Source organism: Dermacentor andersoni, chromosome 6 (genome assembly GCF_023375885.2).
Source record: "Dermacentor andersoni chromosome 6, qqDerAnde1_hic_scaffold, whole genome shotgun sequence".
NCBI lineage: Eukaryota > Metazoa > Arthropoda > Arachnida > Ixodida > Ixodidae > Dermacentor > Dermacentor andersoni.
The window spans coordinates 109,706,959-109,731,876 of NC_092819.1; the positions used below are offsets into that span (position 1 = coordinate 109,706,959).

The following is a 24,918-nucleotide window of genomic DNA, read 5'->3' on the forward strand; positions in this document are numbered from 1 at the left end:
GCTACAACATATGCACATTAGTTCGTAGAAAGGTCCATGAGAAATTACGACATCGCCAGAGTGCGAAAATTTAAACTGATTCTGAAAGTGCAGTGCCTGTACTACCTACTGGATGGCTTTATATGGATAATAAACGGCTCCAATAATTCGAAATTGGCAATCTAAAGCATCGTTCACCGGTTATCGATCTGAATAGGCATGGTAACGAAAGAGTTAACAAATTTTTTTGCAGAGAGACGAAAGCTGTCCAGGCAGGCACGTCAGGAAACAGAATGGAGGACACATTATGATGTTTATATTTGGGCAAGTTCGTATTACATGCAAGTCGATCTTTAGTGCAGAAAAGACATAAACACACACTGGTTGAAGACGAAAACACAACCCTTTCTGTTAGTGTCTTGAAACAGTCCCTGCTTATTTATTTTCTGCCCCCAAAAATATTTTTTCCCTGAGGTCACTTTTTCTGCTCCCTCACTCTGTGCCACAGTGTAAACCACAACGGCCATGCTGAAAGCCCCCGCCAATAGTACCGCAGAATAAGCAACGTTATTGCACACATACCCGACGACTGGCCAGAATGTTCGCGCCTGCTGGCCAGTAGGTGCCCGAGCCAAGCCACCGACAGGTAGTGGCGCAAGCTCTCCTCCTCATCACTGCGACGGGTGTTGCGTGGCTGCGACAGGAAGCGCTCGGCCAACTTCTGCAGCACGTGAGGCTGTAGTGTTGCGAGAAGGGGGTCCCAGCGGTCGGCAAGGACACGTGGAAGGCGGCAGGGAGAGCCATCCGTTGACGATGGCAAGGACAGCTCTGCAGCAGAAAAAGACGAGGTAGTTGCTGTGCGAAGAAGCTTTTGTGATACTAGGTTTATCTGACTGGACTACACCAGTTCATGAAGTGCTGCACCCTACCATTTGTTTCAGCGGTGCAGCAATGGCACCCTCTAAACCCATGCAGTTATAATTCGAAAGGGGCAGAAAGGTGCAGGGCTGGTTCACAGTTTTTCTGCACCCACCCTACTGAGAGTGACGGTTCACTGCAGACGTGCCAGTGTGAAACAGCAGCCGAGTAGACGACGCAGCACACGGCCGTAAGTGACATTGAAACACTGCTTCTGCGTGTCTTCTGTGTCCACGCAACGTGGGGTATGTTTATGTCGCCTGCGTACATTAGCCATAGCCCGCAATTCGGTCATTCATGCTGATCAAATACTTCTAATAAAACAACATGTCTTCATCAACTGTCAGTGCTGGTGGTTTTTTAGCGTTTTTATTGCTCTGTAATAAAAGGGGTGAAAAAAGAAAGCAAGAGGTCTCGCATGTTCGCCAGTGAAGGCACAAGAAGTGCTGTTGCAGATATGTTCCATGGCACAGGATGCTTTTTAGAAACTTGCTGACTGATAGTCTGCAGCGTAATTGCAACTATTCATTAACCAAACACCTCATAACCTGTGGTTCCAGGCCACCTTAATCTGACGTGAACCGCACACACATTAGGCGGACCTACATTGCATCTGCACCTCAGCATTTGTTTTGAATGTCGCATTGTGCCTACGCTGCTAAAGTCAACTTCTGAACTTGTGCGTCGCCGTGAAGTGGTTCACAGTGGCGCAGGCGAATCAAACGGACCCATCATTGCAACAAAAAAATCTGCGGACTTCAGTAGGGTCCAAACTGCACCAAGCTGTTTTGGGATGCTTTGAATAATGCTAACCTACTGCATGTAGCAGCTAAATCAAAGAAACAAATAATACCGTAATTACTCGCATGATGATTGCACTTTTTTGTAAAAAAAATTGACGCAAATTCAGGGGTGCGATCATTACGCGGGCTAAATTTCCCATGAAAAGAAACATTTTCTTTTATCCTCCTGCATTTGTGCGGGATGACAGCGGGTCAACAAGCAGGCAGGCGGCTGGCGCTGTCAGTGCGGGACACCAAAAGAAAAATGGCGGCCAGCGGAGCAAGCCGGACGTGCCAAACGCGATTATTTTTCTTCTTGTGAGTACATTACGCGCATTGAAACAGTGCCTTCTGTATTAGTAATGAATAATATTGTTAATATCGGCAAGTTTGCGACAATAACGCAGCCATGTCCACTTTGAGGGGACAGAAACAGAGATGGGCGCACTTAGTTGCCAGTGACATAGAAACACAAGGCGGGCATGATGAAGAAACTGCGGCATTTGTCTTCCCTGCTATCCTAATACGGCACGTCTCCACTAAGGGTGGACGAATATCTTAGCTGTGTTACAAGCGTCGGCGTACAAATAGGGTACACTTTTAACATATCAGTGTAAATGTGGCTACTATCGTTGCCGCTCACGATTTGTTGCGTGCCCACGAGTGCAGACGAGAAGAATCGAAAGGTGCCCTTTATGTTGTTGTTGTTGACCAAAACCATTATGAAGCCTACAAATAGTAAAGCCGAGGCAAGTTTGGTTGTAGTTTTTTTTTTTTTTTTTCATGGAAGTGCGAAAAGTGGTGAAAGGAATGAAATGGGGCATCTACTTAAGAATGTTGGGTTCGTGCAGACCGCTTGGCATGCCTTCAAGAGTCGTTCGTATAGCATTCGACTGATGGTAAGCGCGATCATCATTAGCTAGACTTGGCACATGACATATCGCTGCGACAAGTTCAGGGTGCGATCATACATGGGAAAGAAAACAAATAGAATTTTGATGACAAAATTCACGGGTGCAATCATTACGCAAGTGCAATCATTTGTGGGGTCTCTCACCCATACTCTTGGGACAAAGGAAGGACAACGCAGCAGTGCAAACAATCACAAGGGCATTTATTGCACCTTTCATAGATCAATGCCTGCTAGCCGAGTTGCTATCCACAAAACATGCCGATGGGCGCGCGACAAATCTAGAAGTCCGGCTCACCGCGATCGGATAACGAGCGAATATGTTCGCCCCATGCTGGATCCCAACGCCTGGTCGTTCGTGCGTATGGTCATGCGAACGGTGGCGCATTCGAAGGAGGCCACGCGAGACGGTCTCGCAGAAGCATGGATCGGTGCGCGCCCGGGATGTCCGTGCTGTTCGCCAATCCGCCGCCAAAGAGGAAGCACCTTGTCTTTCGGCGCCCAAGTAACCCCGCCTGTTGGCGGCATTAGCAGCGCAACACTTGCGCCATCTCTCGTACTGTGCCTCAACCACTCCGACCGCCGCGGGCGCCAGGCCACGCGGCGAAGCCGGATTACAGGAGACGCTAGCCGTGCAGTAAAACAACATATCAGGGGACGCGTGAGAGTCGCGCATCCCCACATTCCCCCAACCTTAAATCACTACATATTCCGGCGAAACATGTCACACACTCTAACATCAACGTGTGCTTCGCAAACAAGGTACTACATGCAACAGTGGCCCTGCCGAAGAAATGTCCACACGCTGTCCATAGCATGCGAGCCGACAGTGTCCCTGGGTACACCGCTGGCGTCCGCCGGTCACAGCAGCAGCTCCGCAGACTCGACGGCATGATTCCAGGCCAGGACTCCGGAAACGGCGACACAGTAGCCAACACGAGCAAGCGTTGCTTGCGCCGACGTGCCCTGCTGGCGAGCCGCGGTAGCTGTCGGTGATCGCCGGCTCTTTTCTCCGCCGCCGAGGGTTGCGAGCTGGATACAGGCGGCCGCCGAAGTCGCTGCGCCGAACTCGCCACAGCATCACCATTGCCCGGGGTGGCTCGATCCTATTCCGGGGCAGCAGCGCAGTCGATGTGCAGGTGACAGCAAACCAGGCGTGACTCCACTCACGCTGCGTACACTCAACACACTCGGCAAACACTAACGTAGTGCAAGGGAGAGGAAGTCTGCACGCGCATCGCCCACGGAGTACGATGTCCCACTCGGCTAGCAAAAGATCGGGCAGCTACATCCGCGCTGTTCGCTGATCCACCGCCAAAGAGGAAGCGCCTTGTCTTTCGGCGCCCAAGTAACCCCGGGGTGCCTGTCGGCGGCGTTAGCAGCGCAACACTCACGCCATCTCTCGTACTGTGCCTCAACCACTCCGACCGCCGCGGGCGCCAGGCCACGCGGCGAAGCCGGATTACAGGAGATGCGAGCCGTGCGGGAAAACAACATATCAGGGGACGCGTGAGAGTCGCGCATCCCCACACATTATGCGAGTAAATACGGTAAGAATTTATGCAGACCAATGCAGACTCTGGAACCTATGTAAAACAAAGCTTTTGCAATGCAGATAAATGCAATAAAACATAATGTGATGCATACAAGTTTCTTTATTGTCATTCTATCCAATATGCAATATCATTAAATGTTCGTCTAATCACCACAGAGGTTACAACACTAATAGGAAGCTTTAGCTCGAGGCTGACTTAGATTTGTCTATTCAAATACAGTCCAACCTCAGTACAGTCGACTCCCAATAATTCGAAGCCGCTTAATTGGAATTTTCGGTTAATTAGAAGTGAAGTGCTGGTCTCGTCAGTTTTGCATGCAATCCTATGGAAGAAATCGCTTGATAGTTCGACGTCCTCATCCAGTAATATTGTTTATTTGGAAATTAATTTTCAGCCGGGATCCTCGAGGTGACCGTCATTCTTTGGTAGAATGTGCAATTTTACAAGTGCTGCAACAGCTCCGTGCTCTGCGTTGGTGTCATCGCCACCGCAGCCGTCCACAACGCTGCCCTTCTTGGAGCGGCGCAATTATTGATTGCTACGGCTGCCGTAGCCTCTGCGATCAGCTCCGGTGGGAAGCGAAGCGGCTGCCGCGCATGGTCGGAGCTGATCACGGAGGCCACGCGGGTGCCATAGGTGCACGCAGCGCTGCATACTGGCAGTGGAACGATTGTGCGAGATTTGGCTTGCAGTGTGCGCAGCAGGAGGCCCGGAGCAACAAACTTCCTCTCAGCGGACACATCGTTGCGATGAAATTCCAAACGCTTGCAGCAATGTTGGGGATCGATGACTTCGTTTCGTCAGATGGATGGCTGATGTGCTTTGAAGATTACCATGACCTGGTTTTTAAGAGCGTGCGTGGTGAAAAAGCGTCCGTTAACCAGGAAACATGCACCACGTGGAAGGATGGAAAGCTGCGTGAATATCTCGGCGAATACAGACCGGAAGACATCTTCAATGCAGATGAGACTGCACTCTTCTATCGGCTTCTACCAGAGAAGACCCTGACATTCAAGGACGACAACTGTGCTAGGGGCAAACGCAGCAAGGAGAGGGTGTCGGTGGTGATCGCGGCAAACATGACTGGCATGGAAAGATGTCGCTTACTTGTAATCGGTAAAGCCGCCAAGCAGAGATGTTTTAAAGGCGTAAAGACGCTGCCTGTGGGCTATGAGTCGAACAAGAAAGCGTGGATGACGGCCGAAATCTTCAAGAGCTGGATAATGAAATTGGACCACAAGTTTGCTTCTCCGAACCACAAGGTGTTGTTCCTTGTGGACCACTGCAGTGCTCACGTGAATGTGCCAGCCTTGAGTGCAATACACCTCGCAATTTTGCCTGCAAACACAACAGCTGTTTTGCAGCCAATGGACCAAGGCATCATCAAGAACGTTAAGGTCCTGCACAGGCGGCACCTCCTCGAGCGCATGATTTTGTGCATCGATAACTACACAAAATACGAGGTGAGCCTGCTCAGTGCCATTCACATGTTAGCGCGAGCATGGGATCGTGTGAAGCAAGAAACAATCGCAAATTGCTTCAGGGCTTGCGGTTTTGTGGGAGCTTCTTCAGAGGATGCCTCTGCAATTTCATCGGAGGAAGCGACAACAAGCGTGCTTGACGGCACTGATTTTGGTGATGCTCTCGGAGACGTCAATTTTGAAGGTTACGTCGCCGTAGACAAGGCGGTCGAAACGTGCAGTGCACTAATGGATAACGAGATTGTGGAGATTATTCGGCCCCAGGAAGCGACCCAGGAAAGCGACGATGACGTTGAAGACGAGCCGCAACCTAAGGCTGCCGATGCAGCTGCGGGCCTTGCTCCCGTACAGCGCTCCTTTGCTGCTGAAGGTAACGCGGAAAAAGCGTTCCGCCACATCTACAGCCTGCAGAACTTGCTTTCAGCAGCGCAATTTGGCAAGAAGAAGCAGAGCAAGGTGACCGACTATTTTTCTTAGAGAAAATACTCGATTTCGCTACCAATAAAGTGTTGCTTTTGTGTTTTGTGCTTAATTGGAAGTTCGTTTAATTCGAAGTTTTTTGCGGTCCCCGTGAGCTTCGTATTAACGGGAGTCGACTGTATAACAAAGTTACATCAGCCACGAAATTAGCTTCATTATAGTGAATACTCAATGTAAGAATTTAAACATATATCGGCAGAAAAGGAAACCGCAATTAGACCTGCGCAAAAAGTAAGGGGGTGGGGGGGGGGTGGCAAGCAGGTCTCGCAAAGGTTTTCCTGCAGATTTCGATGGACCGTCAGCATCTTGCCATGCAGATACGAGGCACGGGAACAACAATAAATTGTATGCACGAGCTTTGCACTGCCACTGTGTTTCACATTCTTGCTGCCAGATTATACTATACTGAAGCATGTTCAAACAACAATTTGGTTCATTATAATCGATACCGTGTCAGATCCTGCATTATAGATTTCGTTATACAGTCCATGCCTGTTACAACAGATCCGGATACAACATATTTTCGGATATAACACACCATTCTTCTCACTTAGTTTAGTCTGCCAATATTATGAACGCAACAAATTCTGCTTTTAACGGACCTGGCTATAATGGACTATCAGCCACAGTGGGCAAATTATTGGGCAAATTTTGCTTAGATAGTCTAAACTCAATGCACTTTGCTGCGGCCATGTGTGCATGTGGCAATACACTGCACACAACTATTTCAGGCTGCTTGTGCAATTTGTGAAAACTAAACTTTTTCTTAACCCTTTCAGGGCCGATTTTTTTCGCTGTAAGCGACTGCCCAGGGTCAATTGTTTTTATTGCAGATTTAAATTCTTCAGAGGGACCTGTTTCGAAAAAAATTTACCTTAATTTTTTTAGGGGACTGTAAAGTGAGAAAAAGATATTTTGAATTGGTATATATGTACTGTTTATTCATTAATAACAACAATAAAAAAAGAAAAACTTTTAAGAATTAAAAATTTGATGCATTGTTATACGCATCATTCAAGGCTTAGAAAATGCGCACACGAGAATATTTTGCAAGTCTCAAATGTTCCTGCTCTTATACTAATATTTACATCAATAGCATAATCGAACTGCATAGGTGACGCACACAAGAAAACTAATTGTGTGCCCATCAACAAAGCAAAAAGTGTGACAAATTTCCACTAATCTTCATCTTATCACCAACCAGAGCTGATTAGTGCTTGCGAGTCTCCAAAACGGAAAAAGAAACGCATGCATGGCGGCATCCTTCGTATGCACACCCCTGTGAGCAATAAACGAGTGAGTAACAGGCGGTCACTCTTTGAGCGATTAGTAACGAGATAGCTATCAATTTTGCGAGCGCAAGAAGCCAAAACTGCCCACGGAACAAAACTCAATCTAACTGCTGCCCACCCACGCGTGCGCCAATGCGTGAGCGGTAGTATATAGACACGTCGGAGCAAACATTCTATCTATAAAGCAAACCATGCAACGAAAACCGAGAAAGGGAGGTGCAAGAAAAAATTTCCCTGTATTCCCGCTTAGTGGCAGCACATGCCAGGAAAGAAAAAAATGTGAAAATTGGCGCGCTTTTTAAACGTACAGACGGCACCGTAAATATATGGCACGTACCATTTTGGACTTGTTCGCAGCCCTGTATATTTACGTCATTGACCCTGAAAGGGTTAAGCAATGGGTACACTAGCAGCAAGCTTTCCAGAATGGCCTGCCGTGCAATGCCCCACCAGTGTAGAGTTTTTGTGTCGACCATGCAAGCGGCCCACAGCAGTCAGCCCAGTGCCACACAAAAGCCGAGGGTGCCACTTGGCCTAACCAGCTTCGAGGCAAAGTTGTAGCCCATGCGGCACTTCAAAAATAGCCACCGGGGATTGCAAAATGCACCGTTTTGAGCACGCTTTATTTCTCGCCGCCTCAATTTGCGATAAACAGAAGATGTGCTGCTATTCGTGGCATGCAAACTATGAGGTGCGTGATGTGGTCGAGCTGTCTTGCATGCGGTGATGTGGCAGCCAGACGAGGGCTCCGAATTAAACTTGCCTCATACCGGACCTCTTCCGATTCGATAGTAGTCATCATTTGTCGGCATCAGCCCCTGCTTTGCGTGAAAATCAAACTGTAGCCTTTTTTTTGTGTCATCGGCGGCTGTGACGCGTTTGGGTTGTGCCAGCCGCTGTTGTGCCAGCTGCTGTGGCACAACTGTGGGGAAGCTTGTGGGGAAACTGCCCATTGTCCAGAAAATAGCGGACAGGAAGACACTGTTCCACGTGGTTGTGCGATTACCGCATAAACCCATTCATCCATAGTTACGTATTTTAGTTTCAATGTTTTTGTCGTTTTTGCAATCGCCTATGAGCTTTACAGTGGTATTTGTCAAGTTCTGCCATTTCACGACATACCGTTACTTTAGTTTTGGACAGAAAGGACTTTGGATATAACAGACTTTTCTCGCTTCATTATCATGGTCCGTTGTAACGAGTGTCGACAGTAGCAGGAGAGTGCTTCATCGAATTAAAGCATGATCAAGCAAATTTTAATTTACTTCTTTATATTCGATAATGCATCTTCATTATACTGAGGTGTGACTGTACATGTAAAACGCAGAAATGCTTTCATAAGACAACCGCTGAACCAATTTGAATGAAATTTATTGCATTCAAGTGAAGGATCATAAACTCTAGCAACTGTAGGCAAGAAATTTTGGTTTAGGGCATCATACATTTTACACAAAATGTTGAAAATGAGCAAGCTTTGAAAAAATTGAAGAGCAAATTTTACACATCCATAACTCCGCACCAGAAACACATATCACAGTTGGTAAGCTGCATCTACTGAAGCATCTGAAGCAGACAGAATGATACATGAGTTTACATCTGACCTGGAATTGTTAGTGTTTGCAAGGTTTTTGCAGAAGTTGTTAGTATACTTTGGAGACATAAAGCATAAACCGCTTCTAACAAAAGTTGCCAGGGTCGCAAATATCTGCACGATAAGTGGTATCGCACTATAACCAAAACAACATTTTTGAAAGGGATGCATGTGGAAAACATGTAGACCAGGTCTGAGGATCGAAGCGTACGACTGGAACATGTCCTTTTTCCAAGTTCCGTACAGCCACTGCGAAGCCTTTCATTGACTCTGCACTAAACCGCAACTTTGGCTGCCGACCCACAATGAGACAGCGCTAGTTAGGCCCAGCAGGCGGGGATGTCGGGCGACATGCCATCATGGAAAGCTTGCCCTTGTTCATACTAGCGTAGACGAATACATGATGATCTGGCGCAAGATCACGCGCACGGGCTGCCCTAACGGCAGTGCACATGAAGCGGGGTTCGCGGGGGCCTAGATGGAAACTACCGTGAATGCGTATATAGCAAAAGTTAGCACATCTGCATACTGGTAGGAACAGTGAAAGCTCCCATGTTTAGTTTGTGGAACACAATTTAAATCGACAGCGCTGCGGAGTCAAGGTCGCATGAGCGATATCTGTGCTTCGCAATGACGCGCATCGCGATGGGTGAACATCAAACACACTCACGGCCTCAACCGATTTTTGTGTCGTGCCGGAATTTCATAAAAACGAACTATGTTCTTGTGGCCCGCCCTATAATTGAGACATTTTTGCGACTCCATCCGTGTCTGAAAGAAATCAGTTGATGACTGGATATACTTTCCGCACACAAAACTGAAGAGCCAAACGGCGACAATGTTCACGTGTTAGATGCGGACCGTGCACGGCCGGTAACGACCGGAGCAAACGGCATCTCCGTCACCTAGGCAACCCCACTCACCCGTTTGTTCGCTTTCTGTCCCCTCGTCCTCCTTTGCATCAGCCTCGTTGCACTCCCCTCGGCCGGTGCACCTCGTTGAGAAGTGCGCTCGCTGCTTCGTTTGTCCGTGGGATTTTCTAGCAACCGCATATTCACTAGTATTTCATCTTGCACGGCTGCACTACAAGTGCTGCACATATACACTAATTTCTATGGGAACATAGGCGGGACACAGCGTTGACTATTATTCAACTGTTCCATTCTTTAACGTGAAGAAACTGGTATGCCTCCCCATGCTCTCACACATGCTTTATGGCATGACGCACACTGCTATTTGATAAGACAGCAGCAGCAGCAGCAGCAGCCACTGTCATTAAAGACAGGAAAGGTTCAAAAAGAAGACTTCTCTTTAAAAAAAAAAAGGTATGTTCAGCTCAGCACTGCAGCATGACATTGGCTGTGGTGGTCAAACTAGTTTGGAAGCAATACATCATAAAATATTGTTCTGCATTGGTTGTTGCACCTTGGTGCAGCACAAAAAGGGAGAGGACTGTATCACAGCAGGGGCAGGACAACTGTCTGTTCGATTTGTGACATTTGCCAGAAAGCAAGGCATACGAGGTAAAAGACAAATTGTTGAAAAACAATAAAATAATGCATGCCTGTACACTGTGGATACTGCAACAATCTCTTTCCTAAATCAATTCCCGTCCACACACACTCGGAGACTCATAAACTCAACCTTATCAGGCAACTGCTATTGCCGGTAAGAATGTCTTCTAGCAATTCTTGCGGGACATTCGTTACAAAGACACTGAAGGAAAACATTAGGTTGAGTTAGACGGATACATTATTTGTATAAATGTCTATCAGTGTCTTATGAGTGCCAGTTTATCAGTTTATTCCACAGAAAATTGCCGCCAAAGGTCCCTTGCCAGTACTCGATTTGAACCCGCTTGCGCCAATATGGACAAGTTCACGTAATCTCCACCTGACACCACCTCTCCGGTGCTCTCTCTGTGAAACGATCATTGCGGACATCACACGAGGGGTACCACAGTCTACAACAGGCGGCGCCATTACATTTCATCATTTTCACCATTTCATTGCTAACAAGGGCTCTGCTTTCGCGACAAATGACGAATTCATTATTATGGAAGCTTGACCTTTCAATCTCATGCGGTTCAGGTTTTCCTTTAGTCCGCCTTCAAGTGCCTCTGCCTAAACACAAGGCCAACAGCTTCAGCGTAAAGCACCACTCACTCAGATTCGGACACAACTCCTCCAGGGATTCCCTCGACGGCAGCAGGTAGTCTCCACCCGTGATAAGCATGTCCACAACGAGGTCACTGGCACCATGCAAGGCGACACAAGTGGGGGTAAGCGACAAATGGGATACAATCGAAGGGGGGAAAGAAATGCCACAATAAATACCATTGTTGCCGGATATATTGAACTTGGAGGGGATTGCAAAGTAGTTCAACATATCGATAATTCAAAACATATTTGCCTATCTGAAGCTTATCTAAGAACTCTGCAGATGTTGGACAGTTTTCAGATATTATGAAAAGTGGGAACTTGCCGATTTGTTTGTCCTAGGCCATGTTGAATAAACAATGGTCTGGTACTTATTTTGTATTTTATATGCGAATGTCACAAGTCACTCACGCTGTGGAATGGTCTTTGTTAGACTAATCGAAGCGCTAACCATAAAAGCCTGCGTCACTGGGTGACAATGCGGTCCGCACACCGAAATGCATGTTGCATGTAATTCGAATAACGCAGAAAAGAAAGCAGTTTGGAAGCAAACCAGCCTGTACGAATATGGATCGTGCTGCCATCATTGTACCCGTAATGTAAATGGCAGGTGAATGTGTTCTGCAAGTTCGTCATAATACACCACTTAAATGGCTGATTGACATAAATCAGCAACCAGCCAACCACGCAAAAGCTGTTAGATGCGAAATAGGCTTCCAGCTTGCAGCACGTGAGAACATCAATGTCTAACCTCTTTCAAAGCACTCTTCAATTTGTGCGAGCACACTCCGCAGGCGCATGCCCAAGTGATACAAGTGAAAATGCCCACTCTATTTAGCTGACAACAAATAAATGTTTTACTCCTGAAATAGGCGCCCATGCAATCTTGCCGTAGTTCATTCGAAGTCAGATATGCTATATAACAAGCTTGCTGCCGTTGAGAGGTGACATTTAGTGACGGTTTCTTTGCAACATTTGAAGGCGTACACGCTGTGGTCCATGGTGGGGTTGAGGCACATGCATGTATTAATGCGATTGACATTCTTAGCCTACTTCGTCCCCTACATGCTGCCAGATTTTGCACTAATCGGTGTGAAATAATATAGACTGAAACCTCGATAATTCCCTCTTAGTTTATTTGAACATTGCATTAATTCACAGGACTTGTGCAGTCCCCTAATTAGCAATGCAAATTGTAGTGGCTAATTTGAAAAGCATGCGTGCATCCATCCGGGTAATTCGTAATTTCTTGTCGTGGCCTCCAAGACGGGCATGCTCTGATGTGCTTACGGCTCCTGCAATTACTGCTACATTTTAATGTTTGTTGTTTCTGGCACTTGCTGTACAGTAAACCTTCATTAACTCGAACTCTAATATCTCGAATTATCAGTCAATTCAACATTTTCTTCCGCCCGTGGTTTCAACCTACGTACTTATCACCTCTTATCTCGAAATCTCTGCAACGGGGCAGCGTCGTTTGCAAGTGCTTTTTGCCGGGCGGCCGGTCACTAGCGGAGTGAGGCGCCGCACTGGGTGTTGTGCCCCGCTTATCTTGGCTGCTCGCTGCCGCTTTTTGTAGCCTCACGCTGCAGTGTTGATCTGGGAGTTGGTCTCTCTCTTTTTTTTTCCTCTAATTTAGGATGCTGTCAGTGACGTCAATGTGGTCACAGCATATTAATCATGACCTTGGGCAAGATGATCAGCACATCTGAGGAGGCACGATCAGCCTACGCTCTGCGCCCAAAAGAAGCCATCATGCGAGCCCGCAGCATTTCAGCCAGATTGTGGCTTGATAAGGATGCTCTCGCTTCACGCTTGTGCGACGGCGAGGCGCAAATTCCGCGCCACTCGTGAGCTTCTGCTAAAGGTGTTCTTCCATAGCTCCAGTTCTGGAAGCTAAATTGACCGGAATTCATTATGATGGAGAAAGTAGCGGTGTCGGCTTTTTGGATGTCTGAAAACAGTTATGCTCGAATGACCTGCTTTAAAATATCATTAGGGTCAATTGTCTTGACTCTGCGCCAAGCATTCTGCCTTGGCACAATGCCAGTAATCCCGTTGCCCATAGACGCTGACGTCTCTAGTGCGAATGCATGCAAAAGTGACCAAAATATCACTAGCGGTATTTTGGAAAGGCTCCATGAGGTCTATGCGCGGCCAGAGGGCTTTTATTTTTATGATTTTGCTTACCTCGAAACTCTGCTTATCTCTAAGTATTTTCCCGTTTTTACTGCTTGAGGGAGTCAATGGAAGCTTACTTTACATGGATTTTAATATCTGACTGATGAGAGAGCTGTCACTGGGTCTGCAATTCAGACACTGCCGATTGAGCAAGCGCTAGTTTCCACAATGTGGGTGCTGATAAGTTGCACATCTGTGCGAAGTGCCGACAATGTGTGGTGGTGCGTGTTAATTTTATGTGTTTCTTCCTGCTACGAAGAGGCAACTCAGGACATCATCATCATCAACAAACGTAGTGCTTAAGCTTTTTCACATGTAATGCGCGCGTTCCCACATTTCCTCCGTTGCTGGTACGTTGTGTGCGTACAATTGAAATGATTCCCGACTGCCTGAAGAATCTAGGCCATGTGCATGTTTCCACCAGTGTACAAAGATGGCGACGGGAGGGATGGACTGGATGGACTAGGCTTTGCTAACTTCTTGAACGTAGAAGCAGACGAGCAGACATTGTTCACCAATGTGGCAGACAAAGTCACCGATGCAGCAGGCAATGGCAAGGATTTCCAAGCCAACTTGTGTGCCCACTTTAGTGATGATTAAGTTCCCGAACATAATCTGCAGCTTTGTCGAGTCTTGCGGTGTTGACTGCAAGAAGTTGTGAATGATTAACGAGCTAGAGATGATGATGTGCGCTGTTCAATGGTGCAAGGGTCAGGTCTGGCCAAAGAGCACCAAGCAAATGATTATGAGCTTTCAATGAAACAATGAAGTGCAAAGCATAGATGAAACACGGCTGTATATGGGTCTAAAAAAATAGAGTCGCTGTAGGGTGCTTAAAATATAAACATATTCAAATTGTGAAAATGACCTGTGAAGTGTCCAGCGGATGTAAAACATACACTTTGAAAGGATAGTATACTAAAATGCGTACCTTGGATGCGAGGAGGCACGTGCCATCTAAATGCTACTATTTCAGCAATAGCCTCTGTTGAGAGGCCATGCTATGGATTCATTGGACTTATAACTTGCAGTGAATCAGCATCACGAAAATAGTTTGCAAGTGATTTAAGGCTGAAAAATGAGCCCACATGAAGTAACATTGCTGGAGGAAGAGGAATATTCCGTCGGTAAGCTAGAAGAAAGTGCTTTTTTCTTTCAGCTTCTGATTCACGGCATTTATGACCCCTGATTCAGTGAACTATTGCATCAAGCAATCCCGCATCGACGATTAGTGGCATAAGTAGCATCAACAATTAGTAACAACAATACAAGTAGTTCTGCCACGTGCATAATAAACGTAACATGCTTGTGTAGCGAAGATTTTACCTTCTTTTCCTGAGCTTTTTCTTTTCTTTTTGGGGGGATAATTAAAAATTCCACTTAAAAGGAAGCTTTAGCTCGGGAAATCCTAATCACTGCACTGATTTTGACAAGGTTAGCTGCATTTAAATGACAAAGCTAAAATTTTATAACGGTTGGAAGCAGATTAAAAACTTAAGCTGTCAATTTCATCACAAAAGTTGTTGAAAATTGCAAAACTATAGAAAGCTAACTTATCAGTTTTATAACTCTAACTTGGCAATAAAAAACTATATTGCAATTTTCTAAACTGCACAACATATATCTACATACATCTACAGACTTCTAAAACAGACAAAATTGATGGACTATACACCACCCTGAAATATGCCGCTAATTTGTGAATTGGACTTCTGCAATATCTTCATAAACATTGTAAAAATTTACCGTAAACTGCCAATTCACATATATAGAATTTGCCTGGTTTATATGCAATAACAGATGCAGTTTAAAGAACTGTGACATCTGTTTCTGGCATAGAGTCACGGGTTTGTAAACTTCGTGCTTCAATTCTTGTTAAACTAACTTTTTGCAAAACATTTCGGACCCTAAATCAAAATTCTGAATTTAGATTTCTCTCTCAAATGCAACAAATTTCCTTTCAATGAGTCCATCGATCGTCTCAAAAGCATTTCTGTGCTGTACGTGTGTATTTGAATAAGGAAATCGGTGTTGGCCCCGAGCGAAAGCTTCCTCTTAGGTGCACAATGCAGCCCCACCCACCTGTCCTCCTCGGCAAACGCAGCAATCTGGTCGAGGCACGCCTGCCTCTTCTTCTGCAGCTCGTCCATTTCGCGTCTCGGGCACTTGCGTCTCCGCTGCACAGAACACGGCACACAAGCCAGCAGTGTTGGTATCTGCAGCAGCATTGTGCTGGCTGCCAAGTTGCATGACAGGGAAGATTACAAGTACGGTTTGTTCCAGCCATGTCTGGCACGTGCAAAAAGCAAGACTGTCAGTGCATGGAGATTTCTGTACGTATTAAAGAATGCCCGAAAACGGTATTATGCCATGCCCTAAATACTGCTGAAAATTTGAGCCCAGAGTCTCTAGGACATGTTTTATGGGTGTCAAGCTAATTTAAAGGCTTTGTCTACAGGACACCCACATACTAATTGATGTACAGGTAGGCAACACAAGAATTTCTGTATGTCCTGTTTTTTTCACACAGCCCCAGAGATGAAGCAACGCAAACCTGCCAAACTTTCAATTTTGCTACATAGCTAGGAGCCTTGGGGTGCTTATGTAGAATTTTAAGTAAACTTTTGTTGTCGCTGGCAAGACTGTCAAGAACTTTATGATATTGCTGCACTGATTGCACTAACCCGCTTTTACCTTCAACTTTCCGAAATTCCTGCGCTTTTTGTATATATTCCTCCACACTTGCAAGTACATTGGCTATATGCCAGATTTCTCAGGCACCACGACCGGTGTCTCTGGCAGAAGCAAAACAAAAGAAACCACATCAATGATAGGCTGGTGGTGCCATCTGTTGCTGAGAATGATACCACCGTGCTTATGCGCGACGGCACAATACTGGTGTTGGGGAGGTAGAAAAAGCTTGGTGCTGTGATGGACAGTTCATAGTGGTAATACTTCAGTGCAAACATGGTGGCAGAGCTTCAAGCAATGACAATTAGAGCGACGTAACAAGAAAATACAACCAGCAGCATATTAATGCCAATAATTCCGTTCTTACAAGGCTAATTCAAAAGCTTTTAAAAAACATTCAAGAGGCGGTGCCCTTTGATGCTAAGTATATTTCCGATCTTTCACCTAAGGCGTTGCAGGGTCCCTTTTAATAAACAGGCCTTGAAATGAGTCTTGAAATGCTGACCGTTAAAAAAGAAGGTCACTCTGCTGTCCTATTGCTTTCAATATTAATCTTTGACAAGCAATATTAAAAAACTTGCCATCGTGTATTAACCCTTTGAGGGTCATTATTTAAAAAAAATTTTGGCACTGAAAGCTTTCTTTCAATATATGGACGATTGCTTCTGCGTCTTGACAGCCTGAATGCCCAAAAATACAGTTCTCTATGAAACTTCAGACAATTTGCTGCCTTTCCTGGATGCGCTGGTTTGCCAGGGTGCTCTCACCTTCTGTTTACAGGAAGCCTACACATATGGGTTGTTACTTTAAGTTAATTTCTTGCCATACGGTCAGCCACAAGACGTCTATAGCATTGTCCTTGATAACGCATGTCATACGCCTCTGTTCAGATGGCAATGCAATAAAAACTTAATTGACAATCCGCTGTGATCCAACAGGTAACAGCTACCGCAGTCATGTTATAAAACTGAGAAGACCCTATTAGGGCCAAGAACAGAGAACAAAACACGTCGGGCTTGCGCAGCCATCCCTTATGTCAAAGGAATCCGAGGCACTATCGCTAGTATTTTCGAAATATGACATGTGCATTGCCCACGTCCCGACTAGCAAGCTCTGAAATTAGCTCAATGTGAAAGATACGTTGCTGATTGAAATATTGCCAGGAATCATTTACGAGATTCCACGCGCTGATTGCCATCAAGTTTATAGTGCTGAAACAGGAAAGTTCTCAAGACTCAAGGTACACAAACGCGACATTAAATATAATAGTCATACAACGAATGCCATGACTATGCGTGCTGTAAGGATTGGAATCGGGCATGAATTAGATGGTAGCTGGCCCATGCCGTCGTCCAACTCATCCACGCTGAGGACATTGTTGAAGTGAGAGACTTGTTTTCATAGAGAACAAGGAATATGGGTTTATTTACAGTATCTACATAAGGACGTTGCAGTTCATCAGTCTAGCATGACTGCAAGAGAAAGCACGTTGAAGAGCCACGCAACAGCTCCTTAAATACACTCTGTCCTCCCTAGATCCCTAGGTGAGGGGAAACGTTCGACCAGAGTCATCGTAGCCGAGCCGCCTTTGAGGGGGAGGGCTTACACACATACTTCCGCCCAGGTTTCACTGCCCCCACTGAGGCGAGTGGGTTCTCGCAGACAGGTACTTGACCCGAGCAGGCGCCTCTTAATCCCCGAGCTGACCTTGCACAGTGGCCGCCGCGGCTGTCCATTGTCTGGCGTTTTCAAAGCTGCGTGAGACGGCACCGCAAAGCATCTCGTGCCAGGAATTTCCTTGCTCAGATCGAACCGTGAAGGCGTTGGCCATTCCGCTAACACTACTTCGTCCGCCGACCGCGTTTCGTCATAGCGGCGCCGAGGAGGTGTTGATGCTGCACATCGTCGTCCCTACAAAACGAGTCACCGCGGCAGGTGGGGAAGGCTTGCATGGTCACTTCAGGGAAGCTCGCCACCCTTGCAGCTGCAGCTGGCTGGGAAAATTTTGTAGGTCGGTTCCCTTGCAGGCCGTTCGTAACAGTGCCTAGAAACATAACACCCACGAGATTGACTGGAAAAATGTCACTATTGCAGCAAAGGAAAAGAATGAATCAACTCAGCAGCTACTAGAATCGCTGATTATTGAGTCAACGCCAACTAGAATGAACTGGACGGTAGGAAATGTACTATCAATTTACATACAATCATGAATCATTATGTCATGTGTTGCGTACATAACAACGTTAGCTTGCCCTACTCCGTGATCAAGGAACACGAATGCAGTTCAAAAACATCAAATCCTTCTTCAGACTTGGTCAGTGACCGATTCACTTCAACTTATGCCTGACCAGACACACTTTCATCGAATCCCTAATTAGATATGTGCTGGCAGCGCCACCACATCTACCTGACATTGAGTTCCGCAGCAAGAGTACCCGCAGCCCAACAGCTTGCCTTGATGGACACCAACAGCCAGCTGTCGAGTGTCTGCCGCACTTGGGCCGGGCTGCAGCACGCAGGCTCGCCATCGTCATCGTTGCTGCTCGTTTGGCGGAGTGCAGCCACGGCCACCTCAGTGGCCACTAGGGTGTCCCTCTGCGGTTCCCAGTGGTGAAGCCGCAGCCACTCCAGCAGCAGGGCCGCCGCCGAGCGTAGAACACCAAGGGACGCAGCGCCACACACGGAACCATGCGCCGATGCATGCCGCAGCTCCAGTATCCAGTCTGGGATGCCCAGCTGCAAGAATTGGTTGACTGATTGTTTCATTCATGGTTTTGCAATGTCTAAGGCAACACTGCAGCAATGAGATACATTGTAGTGGGAGTACGTCATACTGTGAACAAAACAACCTGAAAGTTTTAACTTAAAAAGATGTGCGATGACATGACGAAAAAATAAAAAAATTCCAAGGGTCTCTTGTTACCCCTAAGACGACTTGAATGCGAAAGCCCAAGTGCCGATGCCTCAAAGACGGACGCATGACGTACACATCTCCCTTAATTTGCTCAGTCTACTTCGGGTAGTCATCCCTCGTATGTCACTTACTAATTCTCTTAATTTTCTTATTTATCATTTTAATTCGCTTAGTATACTTCGTTTAATCCCTCTTAATTTCTAAGGTCGAGGGTCGAGGAACACACAACCCAAGGTTGTGTGTTCCAGTGCCTTAATTAACTCTATCTTGATTACCTGTGGCTTAACTAACTTTGCCTTAACTACCACCGAAGGTATAAGGTTCGACTACCACCAAAGCCCAAGTGTTCGACTCTGACCTAAGGTCGTGGGTTCGACTCCCACTGAAGGTTGCGAGTTTAAGTGACTTAACCCTATCTTAATTAACTGTGCCTGAATTAACTTTGCCTTCATTAACACCAAAGGTCAGAGGTCAACTCTCACAAATGGTTGTGGTTCAACTTCCACCAAAGGTCATGGGTTCGTAGCTTTCTTGTACCTTTCATGTCATCGACGTGTTTTCGCTCAAGGTTAACGGACTAATGAGACATAAGGTTTTCGCCTTAATAAAGCACGACTTCGAGTAACTGCCCTAGCAACTGTCCATACTAGGAACCTGCTGCAGGTACCTTGATCATGCCGTAGCAAGTCATGCAACTGAATCAGTTGTACCTGCTAAAATACTGTCCAGTTTGCAATAATATTTGGGAATCAAATGCGACGGTACATGACCTTTGACAACCCATAGAATACCTTTTGCAGTTATCTGCTTAAGCTATGCTTCATGGCTAGGAAAGCAACAAGGGTCAAAAATGGCTGAAGAACATAAGACAACCACTCTGTTGTCTCTGTCCCTTCACGCTTTCACAACTATGAGCACGGATCAATTTTCCCTGTTTGCCATTTTGCTTATACAGGATATGGTACGATGCACTGTCTTGCCGTGACAGGTCTTGTGCTGGATTGGGGGATTTTAACACACTGTACATGAATTAGGAAGCTGAATGTGAGGCGAGTATGGAGAAGCTTGCATCCATTTTTTTCTTTTGTGTGTGTTCTACAAGTAAGCAACAAAAAGGAAAATAACTTGTGTGACACTTGCAGCATGCTTGCACGAACATTGCAACCACAAATTCTTCCAATTTGGTTCAACAGCATTTATAGCAAGGATTTGTTTTGTTTGAATCAAAACATGGCTTGCAATGCAACAAACACCGCAGAAGTCATCAGCAAGTAAGATGAATAAGGCTTTAACTGCTACAAGCATGCTAATATCACATTTGCTGGTTATGTTGCTATGGGCTATTAGTTCCCAGCAGGGTTGCAGAAAAGTAGTGGTCATGCCACCTTACGGAAATTCGTAGCCATTACTCCAGATCACAGGGAAGCACACATGATGCTACTTGTTACTAACAGAAACATTATAGTTTTCTAACTTTCTTCAGCAGTGAAGTCTTCAGTTTGCATTATGCCAGCGATTAGAAATAATTTTTCAAGGTGCAACAGCCAAAGAAACTTGAATCTGCTTACTTCTCACCTTGTGCCACATTTTAGTTTTCCTAAGCCACTTATTCATTAATTTCAGAGGATATGCATTTCCCTTGATTGCAGATAACATTTATTCTTGATTACTTATTTTAACTATTCTTTTTTTATTTATTTTTCATAATTATTTATTAACTGTGTGGATAAGGTTCGGATTTTTCTACGTACAAGTGTACCTACCAATGTAATTAGAAATGTGTCTTTCAGTACCAGTGGTGGTCATAAATTGTGTTCGTTGTTTTGTCAATATTGAGACATCATGACAAACATCTTGGGTGTAGCGAGGATTTGCCAAGTTCTCAAGCCTTTTTTTTCCTTAAAAAGGCCCCTGAAACAGTTCGAACAAATTCTGTAGACATGTAGGGTACAGTTACAGTTAATCATTCACACCGCGATTTGTGTGAAGCGTCTCATATTAAGAGAGCTACAGACAATTACAAGTTACCCTCCTCCAAAGCCATGCATTTTCCTCAGTTCGTTCACCGAGTGATCGGGGCTAAGCTCCACCTTCACTGGCTTTGCGTCATGATGGCACATCGTGTCATCTACTTCCGGTTGTTAGGAGCGAGCACGTGAAGACTCTCCAACCTCTCTGCCAGCTGCTTGGCAGTCGACTCCAAGCGAGAGCTATCAAAGCAGAGCGTGCTGCGAGCATTCTGTCGCAGCACCAAACGTGTCTGGTATTCCGGTAACCACAGGCAAGCCGAGTATTTCGACGAATTGGTGAACGTATAAACTCAAGCTGATGAAACTTTAGCATAGACATACGTGAGCAGCCTGATCGATCTGCACGGTCCAGCCACCTGTTGGCGCAGAGCTTAACCAGCCAAACAAAGAGCTAATATTGCTCTATCCAAGTGTAAAACATTTTAAACACTTACAAAAACAATGTGTTAATGATTACGCTCCTGTGGAAAAATTTACACCAGCAGCAAAGAAGAATGCACTTCGTTACTGCTACTGTGTTTGGTTGAGCTCTGCGCCACCAGGTGGCTGCACCGTGCAGACCATTCACGTTTGCCATTTTGCTCATCTCAAGAAACGGCACGGTCAAGCAGCCAGGTCCAGACCGCTTGCGCCTGAATACTGGACTCGCAAAACACTATTGTGGTAGTGATACTCCGGTGTAAAGTGATTTGCAAATCCTGGTGCTGATCGGATAGCGGCAGTCCAATGCGCTGCATTTACTCCGCTCGTCTGCTGCCTTGCAGAGGGACACAGTGCCACAGCTTGACATATTGCCAGTCGCTACGTTTGCAGCCCACAACGCAACAAAGGCGAATCATGGTGCTCGCGAAAAGACAGACCGACACTGACTGCTGAGATCTCGTCAACACGGAGCATGTTGTAACACAAGCAGATGACACTTGCTGTGTGCCGAAAGTGCTTAAGCGTAGTGAGAAATTGTTCTTGTGCATTATCTTTCTGTTACTTTCTTTTTATAGAAACAAATAAAATAACATTCCAACTATTACGAACAACATTTGTTCATCATAAAGTTGGAAAATTATGGTGATGCACCCTGGGCAGCCAATTGGATAGCTCGCTCTACTACCATCATAAGGGCAATTTACGTCAAATGGTTAGGGTCGGCTGAAAACTTAGCCGGGCAATGTGCTGCGATTGCCAGCGATGCACATTTTTAAAACCTTATAATAAATTACACACTTTATGCAGAGCACTTAGATGTGTCAATTAATGATCAGAAGGACCTACTCTAATGACTCAGTACGCTTGTACAAAATCGTCAAAATCGTTTCACGGTCCCTTTAACCACAAAACTAATCATGGATTCGGATACTCTTATATTAACAGTCCCTCGTTTTTCCTGCACAGAGTGTCTGGGATAATAGTTCATCAACAAAGCACACGATTGTGTTTTTGGCTTAGGGGCGGTTGGATTCACAACAGTGAAATAGGTTTCCCATTGCTGCCTGCCTGCTTCACATGGTCATGTAAACTGAATTGCCTGTTTACGCACACCAAACATGTTGCTCTTACAATCCTGCTGTCAGGTCTTCAAGTCATCATAAAATGAGGCTGGCTTTATAAACTAGAGTGCTGACGTGAGCTAGCTGCTGCACATCGAAGTCTAAACAGCGCGAAGGACGGCACAAGCAAGAACACAAATGACGAAGTGCTGTGTTTCAACTAACATTTATTGCATGCTGCATACAGAATATAAATACACACAAAGGAAAGGGAATCGCGACATCATGGCAAAGGAATACATATCAAATGCCGCAGCCAAGCTACGCACATTGACAACAATCTAAAAGTTCCACCTCTTTATGAAACAGACTAATTGATGGTGTGCTTACACATACTGTACCCTTCTTAGCTAATTGTAGGCTTCATGGCTTTCATGAGTCTTTTCATTCGCCTACTTTCTTAGAGTGGCTGCATCATGTGCAGCATGCAATATATGTTAGTTGAAAATCAGTGCTTCATCGTTTATGCTCTTACTTGTGCCATCCTTTGCGCTGTTTAGACAACTCTTCACAAGTACAGCAGTGAAGAGCTCTTTTTGACTCCAAGAATTTGGACTTGATGGATATTCCGGACTTCATAAAAGCACCGTCTGGGTTCCTAGAGAGCTAATGCATTGTTGCGAATTATTTTTCGGACAAATTTACCATATTTACTCGCATAATGATCGCACTCGTGTAATGATTGCACCCCTGAATGTTGTTGTCAAAATTAGATTTTTTTTCTTTCCGTGTTATGATCGCACCCTGAACTTGTTGCAGCGATTTGTCGTGTGCCAAGTCTAGCTAATGATGATCGTGCTTAACATCTGTCGAATGCTACGCGAACGACTCTTGAAGAGCGTTCGCGGTCTGCAAGCGCCCAATATTTTTAAGCAGATGCCCCATTTCATTCCTTTCATCACGTTCCGCAATTCCATGAAAAAAAAAAAAGAAAGCTATAGCCAACTTGCCTTGGCTTTATTACTTGTAGGCTTCGTAATGGTTTTGGCCAACAACAACTAAAAAGGCGCCTTTCGATTCTTGTCTGCACTCGTGAGCACGCAACAAATTGCAAGCGGCAACTATACTGGCCCCGTTTACACTAATACGTTAGAAGTGTACCCTATTTCTATGCCGACGCTTTTAACACAGCTAAGATATTCGCCCACTTTTAGCGGAAACGTGACACATTAGGATAGTAGTGAAGACAAATGCCGCAGTTGCCGCAGCATGCCCACCATGTGTTTATGTCACTGGCAGCTAAGCACGCCCATCTCTGTTTCTGTCCCCTCAAAGTGTACATGGCTATGTTATTGTCGCAAACTTGCCGATATTAACGATATTGCTGCACGCGTGTGGTATTTGATTGTTTGAACGAGGCGCGCAGGCGCCATCATTTGAGAAAAGAGGAGGAAGAACGAACTGGGTGCGCGCTGTGAATCTAACCAGTCAGCGCTGCAACCGCTGTTGTAAATATAAAGTGTAAATAGTTGCTCGTTTTACTGAGTCGTCCTTCGCATTACATTGTAGTGGAGGTGCGGGGTACGTTCCCCCGCACTGAACGAAAGACACTGTTTCAATGCACGTAATGTACTCACGAGAAGAAAAATAATTGCGTTCGGCGCGTTCGGCTTGCTCCGCCGGCCGCCATCCTTGTTTTGTTACGTGTCCCGCACTGACAGCGGCTGCTGCCTGCTTGTCATCCCACAGAAAATGCGGGATGGAAAAAGAAAAGGTTTCTTTTTGTGGGATATTTAACCCGCGTAATAATCACACCCCTGAATTTGCGCCAATTTTCTTGATAAATAAGTGTGACTATTACGCGAGTAAATACGGCATGTCCCAATGTTTAATTTTACGGACTAAATCGTTCATTCTGAGCCCCACTACCTGATCTTGGAGGCTGCCATGTTGAATTTTCCACTGGTTTCGCCAGGCTTGGCTTCCAGTGGCTCGCTTTATAGCCTCCAAAATTGGGAGGCGCATGCTTTCAATAGAGAACACATGCGATCCTCCTGTCTCGGAGGCACTGCCCTCTCTTTTTTGGCTGACAAAACTCTCCAAGCGATGTCACTTTTTCTTGTTTCTTTCCTTTTTCGGTCAGCACTATCGTCATAATCACTCAATGCGGGACTTCTTTTTTTTCTTCGTAAAGTTTTGATCACTATTTTGCACGTGGTGTGCCCACTGAGCAGGTGCACCTCAGAGACATTGCATCTTTGTGTTTGCGTGGCTTTGCATTTGTGTGATCGCGCCACCTCCTGCCCTGTGCCTTCGCAAGAGTGAAGTAATGTGGCTCGTTTCTTCTATCTCCATGGCAAACTTCATTGGCGGAGATCGCCAACGCAGCAATGCTCTTGTCGACTGCAAACGGAGATGACGTCACTCTTAAGCAAATCCAAGCAAGTCTGATCGCCACCAAGTGTAGTTA

General features: G+C 45.7%; 1 protein-coding gene across 1 annotated transcript in view; it reads right to left on the minus strand.

Annotated features, from left to right (window-relative positions):
- The window catches only part of LOC126522302 (uncharacterized), a 107,991-nt gene that overhangs the window by 62,556 nt on the left and 20,517 nt on the right, over positions 1-24,918 (minus strand). The window contains exons 5-8 of the mRNA XM_050171030.3: positions 18,475-18,756; positions 15,412-15,506; positions 11,155-11,240; positions 562-807 (exon numbers count right to left, since the gene is read on the minus strand). Coding sequence (XP_050026987.2) covers positions 562-807; positions 11,155-11,240; positions 15,412-15,506; positions 18,475-18,756 — 709 coding nt within the window. The remainder of the gene's footprint in view (positions 1-561; positions 808-11,154; positions 11,241-15,411; positions 15,507-18,474; positions 18,757-24,918) is intronic.